Raw genomic sequence first — 21,249 nt, 5'->3', positions numbered from 1 at the left:
CCACCTATCTTCTCCTCTATCCATCTTCTGTCCGCCTCCCCCTCTCTCCCTATTTATTTCAGAACCCCTTTCCCCTCCCCCTTTTCTGATGAAGGGTCTAGGCCTGAAATGTCAGCCTTTCTGCTCCTATGATGCTGCTTGGCCTGCTGTGTTCATCCAGCCCTGCATCTTGTTGTCTCGGATTCTCCAGCATCTGCAGTTCCTACTATCTGATTCAATTTTAATGCCACTGATTGGTGCTGGGTCCGCTGCTTTGTCATTTATATAAATGATTTGGATGTGAATGTAAGAGGTATGGTTAGTAAGTTTGCAGATGACACCAAAATTGGAGGTGTAGTGGACAGCGAAGAAGGTTACCTCAGACCTCTTAATCAGATGGGCCAATGGACTGAAGAGGCAGATGGGGTTTAATTTGGATAAATGTGAGGTCCTGCATTTTGGAAAGGCAAATCAGGGCAGGACTTGTACACTTAATGGTGAGGTCCTGGGGAGTGTCGCTGAACAGAGACCTTTAGAGTGCAAGTTCATAGTTCTTTGAAAGTGGAGTTGTAGGTAGGTAGGTAGGATAGTGAAGAAGGGATTTGGTATGCTTGCCTTTATTGGTCAGTGTATTGAGTATAGGAATTGGGTGGTCGTGTTGTGGCTGTATAGGACATTGGTTAGGCCTCTCTTAGAATACTGCGTGCAATTCTGATCTCCCTGCTGTAGTAGGAATGTTGTGAAACTTGGAAGGGTTCAGAAAAGAATTACAAGGATGTTGCAGTGCTGGAGGGTCTGAGCTATAGGGAGAGGCTGAATAGACTGGGACTATTTTCCCTGGAACATCAGAGACTGAGAGGTGATCTTGAGGAGCATGGATAGGGTAAATAGATGAGGTCTTTCCCTGGGGTGGGGGAGTCCAAAACTAGAGGGCATAGGTTTAAGGTGAGAGGGTAAAGATTTAAAAGGGACCTAACGGGTAACTTTTTCATGCAAAGGGTGGTGCGTGTATGGAATGAGCTACCATAGGAAGTGGTGGAGGCTGGTACAATTACGACATTTTCGAAGGAGTCTGGATGGGTAGATAAATAGGAAGAATTTAGATGGATATGTTTGAAATGATGGCAAATGGGACTAGATTTATCCAGATATCTGGTTAGCATGGACAAGTTGGACCAAAGGGTCTGTTTCTGTGCTGTACATCTATGACTCTGACATTGGCAATGTACAGCAGTCATCTCAAACCCCTTGAGAAATATCACCAGCACCACCTCTGCACTATCTTGTAAACCCACTGCCAGGATAGATGCTATCAACTGCAATGGACAGACCAAATCATCTGCTTGCTTGACCCAAGACTTCCCAATGGAGCTCCTTCGTGCCAAGAGGGCAGAGGAATCTCTTCAAGGATTCCCTCTCGGGTTTCTTCGTATTCCCACTGATTTGTGGGAATCTGTTGCCCAAGGTTTCCAAATAGGAAAAAGGAACATTCATGAAGGTGCCAACATCTTACAGGCCCAGATGGCAGTCTACACTTGCCACTGGTTCTGTCTCTACACGGTCACTGGTTGCACAATACTAATGGAATCACTTTTAATACTTGCCCTTCTCTTGCTGTGGATACGTGACCTCACCCAGCAAGTGACCCTGATGTTTTTTCAAAAATTTAAACTGGGATTGAACTTCTCTAATCATTTCTCATTGTAAATATGTGGTGGTGGTGGTGGAGTGCCTGAGTACTTAGTGGGTCAGACCTTCTCCACCTGTTTGCTGCATTTGAAGACATTTTTGGTCTTGGATAGGCATCTGCGTTTGAGTCTGCTGCTGGCCTTGTTACTGCTTTTCTGGCTGTTTGCTCCTTTCTTCTTTCTGTTTTAGTTGTTTAAGAATTTCGTTTGCATAAATAATATTACATTTTCCTTTTCCTCAGCTTAATCCCCTGGCCCTAACACCTCCAACCACCCCATCTTGTATGTGTTGCTTTAAAAAACTTGGGTTATGGATATTTACAGAATTCTGTAAATATTTACAAAGCAGACCAGAAAAGCCAACTTTCAAATGGTAATTAACCAATGATATTGTCCAGCTTTACAAATCTCAGCTACTTGCACATGACAGTAGTGTGGATCTAAAGGGCAACTAATTTTTGAAATTATTTTTGACTCTTGAGAGAGTGGATAACACTGTTTCTTGATGTTGCTGAATATAGCTGTTCATAATAGTTTGTGTTTCTTCCAGGATTATTGCAATGATGAGTCCTGAAGACAGTTGGGTCTCCAAATGGCAGCGGATAAGTAAGTTTAGAATGATCTCGGGCAGGTTGCAATATGGTAATATTGAATTTCGGCATTATTTTGGAGGAGGGGAACAATAATTACCTTGGCAGTAGATTGTGTACCATTCTGACGTGTCACTGATCATCCTGTGCCGTGAAATTGTGTGAATAATGCCTTATTCTACCTAGTATCTGTAAGTATGAGGTTGTTGACTTGCTTGCCGAGCTGGCTTGTTTTCGTTCAGACGTTTCATCACCATGCTAGGTGACACCATCAGTGTTACATTGCTTCATCGGAGGCCTCACTGATGTCACCTAGCATGGTGACAAAATGTCTGAACAAAAACAAGTCAACAATCGCACCTACAACCTGAGCTACAAACCTTTGCCGAAACTTTAAACTGTAGGTATGATTTTAGTAAGCTGACAAATCAAGGCTGTTGAACTTCATGCTTTGCTGTAGTCAATTCATACAGATCTAAAAATAGAGGCAAGTCATTATCTGTGTCTTGGTATGTGTACAGAAATCCAAGCAGAACTTCGAACTTCTTAATACCTTTAAAACTTTCTAAACCCTAACTGTTAAATGTCAGAACACTTCACTCTATTGTTCACAATTCTGCAAAATTGGCTGCTGTTGAGCTGTGCAAGGACAACAGCCCGAGACATTAAGAGGAGATTTGTTTTCTTTCTTGCCTAATCTTTCCCGTTGTCTTCTCTCTGCTATTATTCTGGTATAAAGTAGCTAGCTGAAGTAACACTATTCATATGTGAACTTTGTCCTCCCACCCAATCAGTCTTTGCAGTATCATTTAAGAGTCACTGCTTAGCAACCATGAACAAGTTATGACTAATTTGCTATTCTAGTCAGACAGTTTGAGACACTGCAGTCCGTTTAAGATCACAGACTTGATGCCCAATTGGTCTGTATGGTTCAACTGTCGTGAGGAGCATGTGCTTTTAAAAATTCTTTAATCGGTTGGAGACATTCAAATACATGGAAACTTGCAAGTTCCCCTCCAAGCCACTTGCCATCCTGATTTGGAACTATTTGCTTTCTCATCGTTTTGCTGGGTAAAATCCTTAACTTGTTCCCTACGGGCATTGTGGGTTCTACCTGGTATTGCAGCAGTTCAACAACAACAGCCATCTGCATCCTTTCAAGGACAGCAAGGGATACATGATAAATGCTGGCCGAGACGACAATGGCTATATCCCTTGAATACTTACTTTAAAAATCAGAATCTAACTTATTTTCTGAATGCTACAGGCACTGGGGACACAGGCGATCAGTTGCTCATCACAGAATTCCTAGTCTCTGATCTGCTCTTGTAACCACAGTACTGGCTGTCTGGTTCAGTTTCTGGTCAATAGCAAACCTGAGGATGCTATTAGTGAGGGATTCGGAAACAACGTAATTGAGCATCAAGGGGTGATGGTTATGTTCTCTCTCTTGTTCGAAATATTCATTGGTAAAAATGTTACTTGTCACTAAGCCCAAACCTGGATTTTGTCCAGGTCTTGCTGCGCTTATGCAATATTGAGGTGTCATGAATGGTGCTGAACAATCAGCAATTATCAGTGAACAGCCTGCCTTTTGAGCATATAATGGAAGGAAGGTCATTGAAACAATCAAAAATGGTTTGGTCTACGACACTACCCTGTGGAACTCCTGCAGTGATCTCCCGAGACTGAGACGATTGACCTTCAACAACCACAACTATCTTCCTTTATGTGAGGTATGAATCACAGAATCATAAGAGTACAGAAGTCCATTGAGTCTGCACTGACAAAAACTACTCTAAATTTACACTAATCCCACTTTCCAGCACTTAACCCACAGCCTTGAATATTATGACATTTAAAGTGCTTATCCAACTGCAACTTTTAAAAGTTGTGAAGTTTCCCAGCTCTAGTACTCTCTCAGACAACTCATTCTTGATTCCCACCACTATCTGGGTAAACACTTTTTTCAAATTCCCTTTTAAACCTTCTGCCTTTCTCGTTTTAACTATACCTCCATTTTATTAATCTTTCAACTAAGGGAATGGTTGGTATCTGTCTACGCTGTCCATACCTCTTATTATCTTATATACCTCAATCAGGTTCCTTGTCAGCCTTCTGTACTCTAGAGCAGCAACCCAAGCTTATCCACCCTCTCTTAGTAGCTGATCTGCTCTACCAGAGGGACTTCCTGGTGAATCTCCTCTGCATCCTTTCAAGTGCAGTAACACCCTTCCAGTGACCAGAACTGCACACAAGTGCAGCTGTGCTGTTGACAATGTTTGAACTACTGCCAAGAGACTTTGTGGGATCCAGAGACTGTGCTGAAGAGGGCAACTCCTACTTGACACTATACCACTGCAGCCAAGCAGGGATGATGGTTGTGTCTGATACATTTGTAATGCACATACGTACGACTGTCAGGCTGTTGCTTGACCAGTCTGTAGGACCGCTCTGCCAATTTTTTGGCAGAAGTCCCAAGATGTTGGTAAGGATGATTTTGCTGGGTAAACAAGGGTGTGTTTGCTATGTTGTTTCTGACCCTGGTTCAATGCCAGGTGACCTGTTTGATTTCAGTCCTTAAACTTTGGTGGTTTGATACAACTGAGTAGTTTGGGAGTATTTCACAGGTCAGTTTACAGTCATGTGTAGGCTAGAGCAGTAAACACGTTAGATTTCCTTCCCTCGAAGTGAAGAAAGTCACTGGACTCAAAGTTAACTCTGCTTTCTCTTTACAGGTGCTGTCAGACCTGCTGCGCTTTGGCAGCAATTTCTGTTTCTTTGTTTCAGATTTCCAGCATCCACAGTTCTTTGTTTTATTCCTCTAAAAATACTGTCTGTTTGAAATTTGTTTATATGTACTAGAGCCGTATTTTTATGTCGTAATTGTAACATTCAGTCTAAAATACTCCTGGTTGAAAATTAGTGATCGTGATTTGATTTTAAGCTAATACAGGAATGAAAATTTTTTTGTGCATAATCTGGAACTCAATAACTATCTTACACAAGACAGTGCTTCATAATCCTGCATTTGCCTGAATTGCTGTATGATGACTTGCATGTATTACCTAATGATACGGGTATACCTACTTCTTGTTTTCTAGGTAACTTCAAGCCAGGGATATATGCGGTATCAGTGACAGGACGGTTACCTCAGGGTAAGAATGTACATGATATGTCATGGTTACACTTTTATCGATCACTCTGAAAACCAAACAATGTTTCCACCCGGTTGGGCAAGTGGCCTATAATTGTATGCTGTGAATGCCACGCAATCCTGGATGAATTGACTTCAATGACCTTTCCAATCAGTCATTGTTTCTTACAGATTAGAACCAAAATGTAGCAATTGCATAATTTAGATTCTGCAGCAACTTTGTAACAAGTAGGTACAATTCAGTACGGTACGTAACTTTTAATTTCAGGCACTTGTAACAGAAATTCAGCCAGGAGAAAGTGAGAAAAGCTGTACTCCTCTGCACATAGCAGAGGGTTATCTATTTGGTAATCAGTGCTGGAAGGTTGTTGCCTAGTTTATTTGGAAGACGATTTAAAAAGAGTTGTAGAGTCCTACAGCATGGAGACAGATCCTTCGGCCAAATCGTCCATACCAACCAGTTTCCTAAATTGAACGAGTCACATTTGCCTGCTTTTGGCCCATATTCCTCTAAATTGTTCCTATCCATGTACTTGTCCAAATGTCTTTTAAAGGTTGTAATTTTAGTCGCCTCTGCCTCTGGCAGTCCATTCCACATACGCATCGCCCTCTGTGAAAACATTGTCCCTCCGGTCCCTTTTTAAATCTTTCCCCTCTCTCCTTAAACCTGTGCCGTCTAGTTTTGGACTTCCCTACCCTGGGGAAAAGACCTTGACCGTTTGCCCTATCCATGCCCCTCATGATTTTATAAACCTCTATAAGGTCACCCTCTGCCTCCTAGGCTTGAGAAAATGTCCCAGCCTATCCATCCTCACGTTTTCACTGTACCCCTCCAGCCTTGGTAACATCCTTATAAACCTTGTAAACCCACAGACAGGAAGAGAGCCAAATCAAACCACCAGCTTACTGATGAGAAAGGACACAAGAATGAAAAACCACATGCTCACATGGAAACAGACATCCCAATCTGACCTAGTCCCATTTGTCAGCATTTGGCCCATATTCCTCTCGAACCTTCCTATTCATGTACCCGTCCAGATACCTCTTAAATGTTGCAATTGTACTAGCCTCCATCACTTCCTCTGGCAGCTCATCCCATACTTTCATCACCTTCTGCATGGAAAAGTTACCCCTCCGGTCCTTCTTTTAAATCTTTCTCCTTTCACATTAAACCTGTGCTCTCCTACTTTTGGACTCCCCTACCTGAGGCAAAAGACCTTGGCTATTCACCCTATCCATGCCTGTAATGATGTCCGCTCCATGGAAAAAAGCCACCCCAGCCTATTCAGCCTCTCCTAATAACTCAAACCCTCCAGTCCCAGCAACATCCTTGTAAATCTTTTCTGCACTCTGCTGTTTAACAACATCCTTTTTATAGAACAGCAACTAGAATGTACGCAGAATTCTAAAAGTGACCTCACCAATGTCCTGTGCAGCTGCAACATAACGTCTCAACTCCTTGTTCCCAACGTTCTTTCCAGCGAAGGCAAGCATACCAAACGTTGCCTTCGCCAGACTTTTGCAAGTCTGTCTAGGTTAGGAATAAAGGTGGATCCAGTCACATTTTGGCTCAAGTTGACCAGATAAGAAATAAGTTTGATTGGAATAATATTTTAAGCCTTTTTCAAGTTACAAAACACTATGGAGCCAGGTTTTTAAAAAAAAAAGTCTACAATTGTTAATTCACATTCTTAAACAAAATAACTTTGACTTTACAGTGCCCTTATCATCTGTGTTCACTGGTTCCACCTTTTCAGAAGATCAGAGAAATACAAATGAGGATTGACTTCTAGCTCGTGTAGCAAAGAAATACGCTTTCCAATTAATGTAACATGATTAGATTTTAGCTAGTAAACGCTTGATTTTAAAGAATTCAGGATTTGCCACTGAACCCAGCATCATTATAGTTGTAAAAATTCCATAATAAAAGCAATACTAACTTCTAATGCTTGCCACAAGCTCCATCTTGGAGTGGGGCTTCAACTCTCGTCCTTCCCCCTCTGTGAAAGAAGGCATCTATTGAGCCAAGCTGTGTTTTTATTCCTAATATCCAATGATAGTTCCAAGTATTTCACAGCCAGCATTTAATGAGAAAATTTCAATTCTTACATAATAATGAATTAATTGCATTTAATTTCTGCCAGGTGTCCTGCTAAGATTTGAATCCATGTGTTCTGTGCATCAGCCTCAGCCTACAGATTATTATTCCTGTGACAGTACCAGTATGTCACCATCCCCCTTTTATAGTGGAGTACTATGACTCCTGTAATTCTACCTGGCTTTGGGAGTAGATCTGAATCATCAGTTAGTGCAATAGATAATATAACAAACCCGTCTCCTTGTTGTCTAGTGGCTTGACTTGTGAATCTGTGCCCATTTACAGTTTCGTCTCAATCTGTGCCTACAGGTATTGTACGGGAACTGAAGAGTCGCGGTGTGATCTACAAATCAAGAGACACTGCTATCAAATCTTAATGGATCCATTTTGCTGTCAAAATTATTACTAATGATTCTTTCCAACTAGGTTTCATGTTTACCTACTTGTAACTAGAAGATTTCTGTCATGTTCTTACTGCAGATGTATTGCAATACATTTATGTATCAGTGAATTGCTTTTGCATTCTCCAAGAAAAATTGAGTACGACAGTTGGTAATTTTAAATCAAATTTGACTGTTTAGTGCTGATTGCAGTGAAGTTCTACTATGTACAAAGGAAGCATCAACAGTGCTTGGGTATCTAAAATCCCAAAACTACTTTGAAGAAGAATTGGGACAAGAGAAAAGTTGAAGATGGATTTGATTAGTATTTATTGAAGAATTGAGAAATGGTAGAACTGGCAAGATGCTCTTTAAATTTCAAAGGCTTGTAGTCTTACTTCCATGTTTCATGTGCAACAATACATTTTGGACAGTATTACAATGAAGAGGAAAATTGACTAATAAAACAACCTTAAATATTCAATTTGAGTCTCAGCAATAATTCAGTTGGTAGCTCTCACCTGTAATGGCTTGAGCACAAAATCAAGGCTGACACTAGTGAAATACTGCTGGAGTGAGATATTAAACATGTCTTCATGCTTGAGTGGTTGTTAAAAATCCCATGGCACTATTTTTGAAGCGTGGAGGAGTCATTCCCATTGTCATGGTGAATGTTTATCCATAAATTAAAACCAAAAACAGTTTATTTGGTCATTATCATTGCTGTGTACAAGAATTTGCTATAGACAAATTGGCTACTGGATTTCCTAGACTACAGCAATGTCTACGTGTGAAGAGCACTTTTGGGCTGTGGTTGTGAAAATGGCTGTGTAAAATGCAAGTCTTTTTCTCTTTAAATAGCACATTTTAAAGTGGTGTAACCTTTTCAGTTCCCTTCAGAGCACTGTGTTTGAGCGAAAATTAACAAAGCTGCATAGATATTTTGATCGGAGAGATATATTTTTTAAAGCCTCTTTAAAAGAGGACTGAGGCTGAGTTTTCAAGAAAATTTCAGATTTAGAGCCTAGGCAACTAAAGGCAGGGCTGTCAATGGCCGAACGTTTAAATTGTGGGTGACCTGGAGACCAGAAATGGAGGAGTGCATATATCTTGAAGGTTTGTAGGACTAGAGAACATCACAGCGTAAGGAGAGATGTGAAAACAAGCCTGAGACTGTTAAAATTAAAGTTTTCTTGAACAAGTAGTTTGTCGGTGGGTGTTGGGTTGAGTGAATGAAACCGAATGAGGACATGGGTAGCAGAATTTTGGGTCTCCTAATGTGCTGTGAAACAAAACATCAACTCAAAAGTTTGCATCATATCAACTCATTGTTCTCGTTTGTACAGTATACATTTACTTGCCTTGCCTCGTCTTTGTTTGCTGATTAACTTTTTAAGATCAGCAGGGTCTTGTGATATCATAACTAAAGTGTTTATTTTAATCTGGATCTATATACTTGAATTTCACTTTAGAATCAGGTCAGAGCACATGCTGACAACTTGTGTTTGACAAAGAGGCTTCAAGGTTTAATGTGGCACCTGTATTTTCAATACTAGATGCATCTTTCACAATCCACAATGATACCTGTGTTTTGTGCTGCTTCAGTTTGCATAGGTCATTAGTGTAAATATTGATTATATGCTGCAAGTATTGTGATGTCAGACTGTTTGTTTGCTTTTACTTCACTGTTACACACTAAGTTCTGGAAATACTCGACAGGTTTGCCAGCATTTCTCTAGAGAGAAACAGCCTTAATTTCAGTTCTGTGTCCTTTCATCCAAACTGGGCAAAATTCACAAATGTATTTGAAAAGGATGGGCAAACAACAAAAAAAACAACTATAATTGCACAAAGCAAGAGAAAGTGAATGACTATATGGTCCAAGGTCAGTGGAGTGGAATAGAACAAGAAGAAATTTACCTTGGGGAGGTGTGAATGACAGGATCTTGAACAGCTGCCATCCTAAAGAAAAGGAACAAAAATAACTGGCAAAAGAAAAGGAAGCCAAATATGGGCACAGGTTACAGTCTGTAAAATTGTTGAACCCCAGATCGAGTGCAGTAGGTTCTAAAGTAACCTTCTGAACATGAGTTTAGAAATGTGCTTCAATTTACCCTCTTAAATTCACAATTTGAGATGTAGCTATTAAAAGGGAGCCTTTGCATTCTTTAAAATACTTTGCAGCCAATGGAGTCCACCTGAAATATGGTCACTGTTTGAAAATTGGAAATTTACACAGCAAAGACCAACAAACAATATTGGGATAAACATTAAACATATTTTCTGATTATTTAAGGGATGAATATTGACTATGATGCCAGGAAAAGTTAGAAATTGTTCTTCCAGTGTTGTGGTTTTTATATTCATTTGAGAGAACAAAAGTTTTGACTTGATATCACTTCAGAAAGATGGCAGCTCCTACACAAACAATTTGATTATTACTCCAGAATGTCAGCCAAGGTTATGCACTTTACTGGAGTACAGCTTTACTTGTAACCTTCCTTCTCAGGAAGAGTGCTATTTTTCCTATCCTTTCTAACCTGCATAGAAAACCGGGTTAGATGACTTCATGGTGTCTTCATAGGATTTTAATAATTTTATCGTTGCTCAGATTAGAAAAGCTCAGATCTTACTAATGAGCAGAATCACACCAATTGTACCATCTCTGGTTAGCCACTGCGGGGTAGTAGTGGTGCTGACAATCGCACAGCTGAGACAATTGTCTTCCAAGAACTATAACCATCTTCCTTTGAGTTGTGTATGACTACAGTCAGCAGAGATGTTTTTTTTTCCTTGATTCTAATTAATTTCAGTTTTACTAAATGCAGCAGAAAGGAGGCCATGTCACATGCTGCCTTAATGTTAAGGGAAGTCTGTCTCACCTCATCTTTTGACTATGTTTTGAGCAAGGCTGAGGCCTGGAGCCAAGTGAGTAGGTTGTTGTTGAGTAAGTGCCACCATCGACAGTACTTGCTATCAGTTTGAGAGTAGACCATTGGGGTAGTGATTGGCTGATGGCATTTGCTTTATTTTTGTGGACATGACATACTTAGACAATTTTCCTCATTTTTAGTAAAAGCTAATTTTGTAGCTGCACTATAATGAGGTTGTGTAGATGAATGGCAATGTTTGGAGCATGAGTCTTTGGTATTCAGCTGAGTATTCTGTGCCATTAGTCTTTGCTGCACATAATGCCTTCAACCATTTATAAAGCCATAACGATTTCTTAAAGTTTTGTGAAAATTTATATTTCTAATTGAAATTAGACACTTAAACAGCTGCATTCTGAAGAAGACGGAAAAGCCCAGTCTCTCTAAATGATAACACATTTTAGGCTGATAGTTATCAAAAAACCGAGTATCTAAAACCAAAAGAACTGCAGAAGCTGTAAACCAGGAATAAAGACAAGTTGCTGGAAAAGCTCAGCAAAATAATCAGTTAACATTTTCGGGTCCGGCCTCTCAACAGGTCTGAGGAAGTATCACCAGACCCGAAATGTTAACTCATAATTTTTTTTTTTCTTCACAGATGCTGCCAGACCTGCTGAGCTTTTCCAGGAACTTCTGTTTTTGTTGTGTGCAGTGTGAGTATAATGTTCTTCAACATTTTGGCCTTTGTCATTGAGTGTGCAGTATTTTATTTGTTAATTATTTTGTGTGCATAAAATGTAATCTTTTTGTCTGCCCAGATTGATTGTCGTGTTTTTGTCCATCTTTTCCAGTCAACAATTTAAGTGAATTAGTTGACCTGTCATATGTGAACTCTAATAGTCAAATGCACAATGACATGTTTCAATTCCATGTACAGAAACTGATTAAACCACTAAGAAAATACTGAATTTTAAGACTGGATTGTCTAATTGCCTGTCAGAATCTTGGTTAGGATTTCTGTTAAAAGGGAATTATAGTTAATTTACTTGCAGTACCCATTACACCCACCCTGTGGCACCATTATTCTAAAAGTCATTGAGTGTTTGCCATTAACAGTTCCAAGGCATAAGGTGGTTGTTTGCAGAAACCTAAAGAAAGACCTAACTGCTGTTATAGACAGGAGATGAGATAATTTTCTTCTTGCACCACCACGCCCCCGCCACCCACCAACCGCATAGGTATTTTTGAGGAGGAGTGTTTTAACTTTCAGGAACAGATGCAAAACAGCATTTCTAGTATGGTTAAATCAAAAGGAGGAGGAGAAGTTAACTGTTCAGGTGTTGAGCAAATAAATGCAATACCTGTCCCTCATCCCCCACAAGACATGCACACATAATGACCAAAATAGGCAGCATGTACAGCTATCTTTGAGAATTGATAAGTGACTATTAAATTGTTCCTTTCAAGATGGTCTTTGGAAGCATTTCAGGATTGAAAATTGCCTTTGAACTGCTGAAAGAAAAGTAAGTGAATTTCCAATGATGTGCTAAGCAATGGCAGGTCTGCAGTTGTGGTATTGTTATGTTATTCAAATTTGATCACCTCTGAACATTTTCGGGTACATTTGCTGTTTAATACCCCTTTAAAGGCATAGCTGGTTTCTGCAGTCACAACTTGCCACATATATAGCTGAGCATGATCTTTTGATCCTTACTCTATTAATATCTACACTGTGGTGTCACCTCTTAAAACACTTGGAATTATATAGAACTGAAAATTATTTTCAAGTCATCGCATATTTTGAATTCTTTTTTTTCTTTAAATATTTGCCTTGGTGATGCTGTGAACTAGATTTATAGCTATTTGTCTCTGGAACGTGGATCATTGGAATAGCTCCTGGTGCATGAAGCCGTTTGGCCCATTGTTTATGCCAGCAAGAATAAGCCATCTTTGTCCATTCTTCTGATTCAGACCACACTGCTGAGATGAAAGTCTGGCTGTTGGCTGCACATTTTTATTCCAGTTCCTTGTGCGTACGAATTTGCAATCCCAAACTATCCCTAATTGGAAACCAAGCACTGCAGATGTTGCAAGTCTGAAACAAAAACAGAAATTGCTGGAGAAAGTCAGCAGGTCTTCAGAACTGAAGAAGGATCGTTGGACTTAAACGTTAACTCTGCTTTCTCTCCTTAGATGTTGCCAGACCTGCTGAGTTTCTCCAGCAATTCCTGTTTCTGTTTATCCCAATTCAATACTGATTGGTAAATATGTTCAGATCATAGAATACGTGTGGAAAATGGTGTATTCTTGTATAATGTTTATTTTTGAATGTTTTGGGTCAGATTTACAAGAAGTCAGGGCTAGGCCTTGTGGGGAATGGTTGGTGCTGACACAAATACCAGTGTTCCATTCATCAGTGATGACATTCCTCATCTTGAGCACAAAAATAAAGTTCCTCTTCCTGCAATTTGCTTCTAATTATACATTCTTGTGTATATACATCAACAAGGCTGCAGCCCTTATTTAAATTTTTCAGTGGGTTGTTCCTCGAGTTTTGCTCTTTAATTCTGTGCTCCTAATCTTTGGCCGTACAGTAAAGTGTAGGAAGATTGGACAAGCTCCTTTTGGGTCTGCTCCTGGGCTTGACCAAGGTAATCGTTAACAAATCTAGGAATTAGGCTACACAAAGTGTTAGACCTGACTACTACTGATGCGAGCAGACAATGTCTGATATTAGTGTAAATAAAAGTGGCTGAAACAGACATAAGTGGATGATAACTGTTGAACAAAGCGGAAATCATTCAGCCTTTGTGGGTAGTGTGTATAATTTGCTCACTTACATTGAGATGTAGGTGATTTTTTTTTTTTTGTAGTTTACAGAAAAAAAAGTGCTGGAAGACTCATGGTACAGTTGTTTCTTTTGAGCCAAGAGGCCTGGGTTCAAGACTCATGTGCCCTGAGGTATATAATGATCTCTGAACAGGTTTTCTAGAAAGTACCTAAACTGGCTAATACAGTGGAGGCAGACTCCAGTGATGCTCCTCCCTGATAAGTCTAGGATATCTGGTCAGTGCGGACAAGTTAGACCGAAGGGTCTATTTCCCGCCCTGTGTAGCTCTTACTCTATGACTCTTCTCCAATCTCTAGGTAGTGACCCAAGTATGGGAGTATTAGAACCCAGTGAATGTTAGGAACAAACTCGGCTGCAGACGGTATTCAAGGTCAAAACAGAGACTCCAGAATGAGGAAAACTGAAGGTTTGGAAGATGATTAAATATGAAATCCAGCCTAGAGTTCTAAATATTAACAGCAATAATCACTGCACGAAGATTCTGCAGAGGGATATCAACCGGTTAAGAAAGTGGGCAAAAACCTGATAGATGGAATATAATGTGAGGAAACGTGAGGTAATGCACTTTTGACGGGAAGAGTAGAGACACAGGATACCTTAAACAAAGAAAGACTGCAGAAAGCTATGGAACAGAAGGATTTGGGAGTCCTTGTCCATGAATCTAAACAAACTAGCATCCAAGCTCATCAAGTAATAGGATAGATAAATGGAATGTTGACTTTTACTTCAAAGGGAATGGAGTATAAAAGTAGGGAGGTTTTGGTAAAATGACCTAAGCCACTAGTCAGACCTTACATGGAATACTGTGAACAGTTTGGGCCCCTTATCTAAAGATAGACTGAAATTGGAGGCTGTCCAAAGAAGGTTCACTCAGCTGATAACAGGTATGGAGAGACTGTCTTAATGGAAAGGTTGAGTAAATTGAGCCTGTACTTTTTGGAACATAGAGGAATGAGAGGTGGCCATACAAGATTCCTCAGGGACTTGACAGGTTAAACGGGGAGAGGTTATTTCCCCTTGTGGGAGAGTCTAGGACCAGAGGGCATAATCTCAGAGTAAGGGATTGCACATTTAAGATAGAGATGAGGAGGAATTTCTTCTCTTGATGATAGTGAGTCTGTGGAATTCTTTACCACAAACAGTTGTTGAGTTTGAGTCATTTAAGTACGTTCAAGGCTTATTGATTTTTAATCAATCAGTTGATCAAGAGTTATAGAGAAAGATGGGAAAATGGAATTGAGGATTCAGATTAATTGTGATTATGACCACAGCCATTGGATGGTGGAGCAGTCTTGATGGGCTGAAAGGAGCAGAAGTAGGCCAATGTCGTCTTCTCTTATGGAAGACTATATCTGCATCAACCCATAAGATGGCACAGATGAACCTGGTCAAAATACACAAAGTATTTCTGCAGAGCTCGTGCAGCAATCAAAAGACTAGAAAGAAGGAGGAAGTTTATAACCTACTACAGTGGGGGCATCAAGGGTCTTACCAAGGAGATTGAACCAAGACTTGCACAGAACACCACTTACTTTCTAGTGCGTTGAAGGGACCTAAGAATTCTCTATATTTAATAAAGAATGTACTGGCATTGCAAACAATTAAAAAAAAAATTCACTAATCTGATTCATGGGATGAAGTAGTTGATTTATCAAGAATAGCTAAACAGTTTGCCTGCCATTCAGAAAAAGACCTAATGACGAGTGGGGAACTGCAGGGATCAGTGCTGGTCCCAGCTTTTCACAATATATTTTTTAATGATTTAGATGAGGGAACTAAATGTAGTATCTCCAAGTTTGCAAATAATACAAAGCTGGGTTGGAGGATAAGCTGTGACGAGGATGCAGAGATACTTTGCTGGAATTTGGATAAGTTGAGTAATTGGGTAAATTCATGGCAGATGCAGTATAATGTCGATAAATGTGAGGTTATTTACATTAGTAGCAAAAACAGAGGCAGATTATTACGTAAATGGAATTAGATTGGGTGAGAGGGTGCAATGAGACCTGAATGTCATTATACTTTCAGAAACTGGTGTAAGCATGTAGGTGCAGTTGGTGGTAAAGAAGGCAAATGACATATTGGCCTTCATAGCGAAAGGATTCAAGTACAAGAGCAGGGAAAGTCTTGCTTTAATTGTACAGGGCCTTGGCGAGACCACACCTGGAGTATTGTGTGCAGTTTTGGTCTCCTTATCTGAGGAACGATGATCTTGCTATGGAAGGAATGCAATAAAGCTTTACCTGACAGGGTTGGTAGGACCAACATATGAAGGGAGATTGGATCAGTTAGGATCATATTGACTGGAGTTTAGAAGAATAAGTGGAATTGCATAGAAACCTATGCAATTCTAACAGGACTAGACCAGGGTATACAAAGGAAGGATGTTCCTGATGACTGGACAGTAAACCAGGAGTCATAGCTTAAGGTCACTTAGGACTGAGATAAGGAGAAATTTCTTCACCCAGAGGGTGGTGAGGCTGTGGAATTCTCTGCCACAGAAAGTGGTTGAGGCCAAAACATTGATCCCTTTAACCCTAAGAACTCTATGTAATTCCTTCTTGAAAACATTCAAAGAATATAGGGAGATAGCAAGAACAAGATGGTCAGCCATGATCATATTAAATGGAAGAGCAGGTTTGAAGGGCTGAATGGCCTACTTCTGCTCCTATTTTCTATGTTTCTATGCTGAAGCCAAACAAACCACAATGGGCAACTTACCAAAAGGAAAAGGAATGGTCAATATTCATCTTCATTCCTAAGAAGGAAGCACTTTCTTTATTTTGAGCAATTAATTAAGCTATTCATCATCTGTTACCAACAATGGTCATCTTGAGCTTTAAGTTGTATAAAGACAAAGTCTGGATACGAAATGGAACTATGCCAGAAAAGAAATGCCAAATGTGAATAGAGGAAAAATAGTGGGATAAAATTCTGATTTACTGAGCAGAAAACAGACTTTAGGTGGGAAGGCTATAGCCAGAACTGGAGTATGAGATTATTCCATAAATTCTCACAGAAGGACAGGACCTAAGCAGAAGTGGTTGAGCAACTGAAGGCATTCACCTGGAATAATCATTGTTTCAAATGTAAGAAGCAAGCAGGCAGCAAGCAATCCTGGGTGCAAGAAGAAGAATTTTCAGAAGCTAGAAATAGAGCCACACATCTGTTCAAACTGCAATTGTTGTTGAACCCAACAGAGACTAGCAAATTCCTTCCATCTCTATCTGTGCACAATATATATAAAAAAAACCAACTGTTGAGAGTTGGTGTGGGTTCATCTGTTCTGATAAATTCAGGCCATTTCTCAAGATGTTTCTTCAAAGAGTATTTATCTACACCACACATATAAAGACCTTGCAGTGTATATCTCCATCCTAAATTGTTCTAGTTTCAAGCTTCTAGCAGAGTTATTTTCACATAATGAGATCATAATTACATAACATACCACAGTGACTTTAACTTCACACTCCTTAAACTCTACCGCTACAGTCAAAAGAACATAGTAAACATGAAAATCTAATAGCTTGAACATTTTTTAAAAAAAAAACTGATACAGCTAAAATATCTCCAGATGTAAAATAATTGGCTGTGCAGAGAGACCCTGGAATAATGAGGTGTGAAGGAAGCTTCAAAGGGATTGATTAGCAAGGGAGAAATACACTACAAACTAAATCATGATATCTTGGCAATTACCTCAGACTGTGAACACGATGGGAGAAAAGACAACATGTTTTGTGCTTTTCCACTTTCAAGAATACACAGAGGTTAAAAGCCAGTTCAACCCAGGTCTGTGCGTATTAGTGGAAGGAAGTGCATTGGTGGGCTGAGGTATTTGTGCGTACTAGCTTATATTTAAATGTTAATATGCAAAGGTCACAGTCAAATAATTATTCACTAGGAATCATTGTGTTGCAGGTAAAGGACTCTCTTGCTTTGAATGCCAGAAGTTCACTAGCCAGCAAGGTAGTGAAAAAGAAACAGGAGAAAGGAACTGTCTCTCAGTTTCAATGTTGCCAGCCTGCTACTGTCAAAAGGAAACAGGACCAGAGAATTTCAACTAACCTGAAAAGCCAAGAGTCCTGAAAATGACTGATCAACTATCAATATTTCACTATTCACTTTTCACAAACAATCACACAGACAACAATTTGTATCTTTATGAGCTTTTTAGACTCACTTCTCATTTCTAATCTGCTTGTATGTGTGTATTGATAACTAAGAAACTCACTCTTTTGTTAATTCAAGAAAACCTGGATAAATTGTTTCCTTTTAAAACATAAATTCATTTGGTCTGGGGAGAAGGCTATCCCTTGCGAATTAACCTGTTTTTGACAAGCTGAGGGGTGGGTGAATAAAGAAGGGGAACCAGTTCAACTCTCCTCACCTGGGATTTTGGCAATTTGGGGTATCCCATCTGGAATAATAATCAATTGGGGAGCCTCAGCCAGTGTCTGTTTGTAACAAATTGGGAGTTCATGGCTATGAATTGACCCCACAGGTGAAACAAAAAAATTAGAGTGGGTAAATTTTTCATTTGGAAACAGTTAAAAACAAAACTGCAAAATGCTATCTTGAATTTGCATTTCCACAGTACAGAGATATGTGCATTTGATGCCAGAGCATTCCCAACATAATTAGGAGCAGTTACTTTCGTCGATTTCAAAGTTCTGACAGTTAAGCGGTTAAATTATTTAGCAAGACACTTGAGTTTGAATTTCGGTCAAAAGCCAGGAAACCCATAATTTTAAAAGGCATGGACAACAGTTCATAGGTGGAAAGTGAAGGCAAGGGAATGGATAATGTGGAGAGAGAGTGAATAAAATTGGAGCAGCAGAAATTGGAACTTCAAGAGAGAGAAAAAGAAAGGCAAAGAGTGAGAGGGAGGCAAAGGAAAGAAAGCGAGAGAGAATGAGGAAAGAGTTAGGACAGCAGAGAGAGAATTTCAGAAAAAATAGTAGGAAATGGAGTTTGTACTAAGACAGGATACACTTAGGACCATGAATCCTACTGACGCCAATGAGCACACATTGACTCAGTTTCAGGGTGTTTGCAACTCTGCCTATTTATTGCCACATTTAGAGACAGAGGTGGAATCTTCTTTATCTCTTTTGTATGGGTAACACACCAGTTAAAGTGATCAATCCGACATTAATCCCTAACACTGCAGAGTAAGCTCTCAGGGAAAGCTCAAGGGGTTTACTCCTTAGTGCCTGGGGCAAGTGCCACTGATTACGAGGCAGTAAAAAAGGGTTATCCTAAGTATGTACTAGTTAGTGCCAGAAGTGAACTGTCAAATATTCTAGACTCGGAAATTCTCCAGCCATCTTTCATAGGCTGATCAACAAGATAGTGGCAGACTTACCTAATTTGCATAGTATGCCTAGGCAGCCTCCTTGTCTATTATGAAACATGGGGAAGCACACAGAACAATTGGAAGTCCCTTTTCAGTTAATGCAGTCAGTGGATCTAATGCTCAGTCTTGCAAAGACCCATCTAGGATAGGTAGTGGCTGTAAAGCTAAAGCAGTCGCAAAATTCCCCATTCCCACAGCAGAACAGGAAATTATGTGGTTCATGGGAATGTGTGGATTGTAGTGAAAGTTTGCCTCAAATTTCAGCAGAGGAGCTGCATTACTGACAGACCTACTACTGAAAAGGCAAAGGTAGTACAGACTGAGAAATGTCAGCCAGCTTTTGGAAAAGCTGAATGTCATTTTAACTAGTTAAACTTTTCTTGCAGCTCCAAATTTTAAGCAAGCATTTAAAATACTGAGTAACATCAGGGTAGAACTGTCCTCTTTCAGGAAGTTGAATCTGGAATATAGAGACCAATCAAGTATTTTCTCCAAAACACTAAACAAGCATTAGAAATGCTACTCCACAGTAGAGAAGGAAACCTTGGTTAATTTCTGGCTCTGAAACAATTTGAGATCTATTTCTGAAATGTGTACAAATAGACTACTATCCTAGACAGTCTATACTGACCACAATTCTTTAACTCCTGTAGAAACGTTTATGACCTAGAACTTGAGTTCATTCCATTTGAATTTGATCCCTCAGCCGTGCCACCAAAAAATCACCCTCATTGCCAGGAAATCAAAATGATTGCAGATACCCTGTCCAGAACCTAGAGAGAATGAATCTCATTTCATTCATGCCACAGGAGCAGTGTCATGACCTTGGAACATAACTCTGGTTCGTCTATGCACATATTAGAATTTAATAGCAATGTATGATTCATTGAATATAAGAGAATTGATACAACCAAAATGACTGTAGATTTAAATTCAGTGGCTATCTGAGAGAGACCCTGGAATGTCATGTTCCACCTGATGAGGTGTTAAGAAAGATTTATAAGAATCTACTTAAAATTGAGTAATGTGCTAGAAAATGATCTGTAATCACTTGGGAATTATCTCAGATTGTGAACATGGTAGGAGAAAAGGCCGTGGTCTGGGCAAGATACATATTTTATATCTTTCCCTTTAAAGAATTCAAAAGTGCATGGATTAAAAACCAATTCAATTCTGGTCTGTCCATACGACTGAGCTGTGGTGCGTGTGCATGCCAGTGAGCTATGGTACTGTCTATACCAGCCTGTGTTCTAGCACCATGTATTGTGTGTATTAGCTTGCATTTAAGTACTATTGAGCTGTGAATAATTTAAAGAAGCACCCACTAATCACCCTGCATTGTAGGTAAATGACTCTCTTGCTCAAAATGTTGCAGGTCAGTTAGCTAACAAGCCCCAGTGATATGAAACAGGATAAACATCTGTCTCTCACTCAGCCAGTCAACCACCATCAAACGAAACAGAATAAAAGAATTTCAACTAACCTGCAAAGCCAAAAATTCCAACATTGATCACTTAACTATCAACTTTCCCCTATCTACTCTTCACAGATGATCCATAGAGAATGATCTGTTTATCTTGTAACCTTTATCTTCTTTTTTTGGTTTCACTTCTCATTTCTAATCTGTGTTTATGTATATTCCATTGTTATGTTTTCTTGTGTTTAGTAACTAATCAACTCCTTGTTTTGTTAACTCAAGAAAGCCTTTCTTTTAAAACGTAAATTCCTTTGGTCTGGGAGAAAGGTATCTATAAAGAGAAGGGATCCTCTATAAATTAAGCTCATTGTGACTGACTGTGGAGGTGGTTAATACAGAAGGGGAGCCAGTTCATCCTTTCTCACCCAGGAGCCAGCTAACTTGGTGTATCCAGCCATAATAAATTGGGGAACCATAATAAATTGGGGAACCTTGTATGGGGTCTGGCTGTAACAAAAAACAGGTAGTTTCAACAGAATAGAGAAGACCAAGAGAAGTGTTCAAAATTTTGAAAGGGGAAGTAATTAATGAGTGCGTTGGCCAGTGCATTGGTAACAAAGTGGATTAGTATTAGAAACATAAAGGAGGTTAACGGAAATATTTTCACACACACAATTCTTAGAATGTAAGATCCATGGTTACAGATAAGCATAACATTTAAAAGTGAACTAACACAAAGAGAAGAAATATTAAAAAGTCATGAAAGAAAGGAAAGGAAATGGAATTAAAGTCATTAACTGCAACATACGCCTGCTATAAACAGATGCATAATGGGCCAAATGGCTTTTTACTGTTCTGAAATT

General features: G+C 39.5%; 1 protein-coding gene across 1 annotated transcript in view; it reads left to right on the top strand.

The window, feature by feature from the left end:
- supt4h1 (SPT4 homolog, DSIF elongation factor subunit) overlaps window positions 1–8,376 on the top strand; it is a 15,070-nt gene extending 6,694 nt beyond the window's left edge. The window contains exons 3-5 of the mRNA XM_048612550.1: window positions 2,218–2,273; window positions 5,362–5,415; window positions 7,822–8,376. Coding sequence (XP_048468507.1) covers window positions 2,218–2,273; window positions 5,362–5,415; window positions 7,822–7,889 — 178 coding nt within the window. The 3' untranslated portion in view covers window positions 7,890–8,376. The remainder of the gene's footprint in view (window positions 1–2,217; window positions 2,274–5,361; window positions 5,416–7,821) is intronic.
- The last annotated feature ends 12,873 nt before the right edge of the window (window positions 8,377–21,249 follow it).

Source organism: Rhincodon typus, chromosome 26, assembly GCF_021869965.1.
Source record: "Rhincodon typus isolate 14 chromosome 26, sRhiTyp1.1, whole genome shotgun sequence".
Lineage (NCBI taxonomy): Eukaryota > Metazoa > Chordata > Chondrichthyes > Orectolobiformes > Rhincodontidae > Rhincodon > Rhincodon typus.
This window is presented reverse-complemented; position numbering and strand designations above follow the sequence as displayed.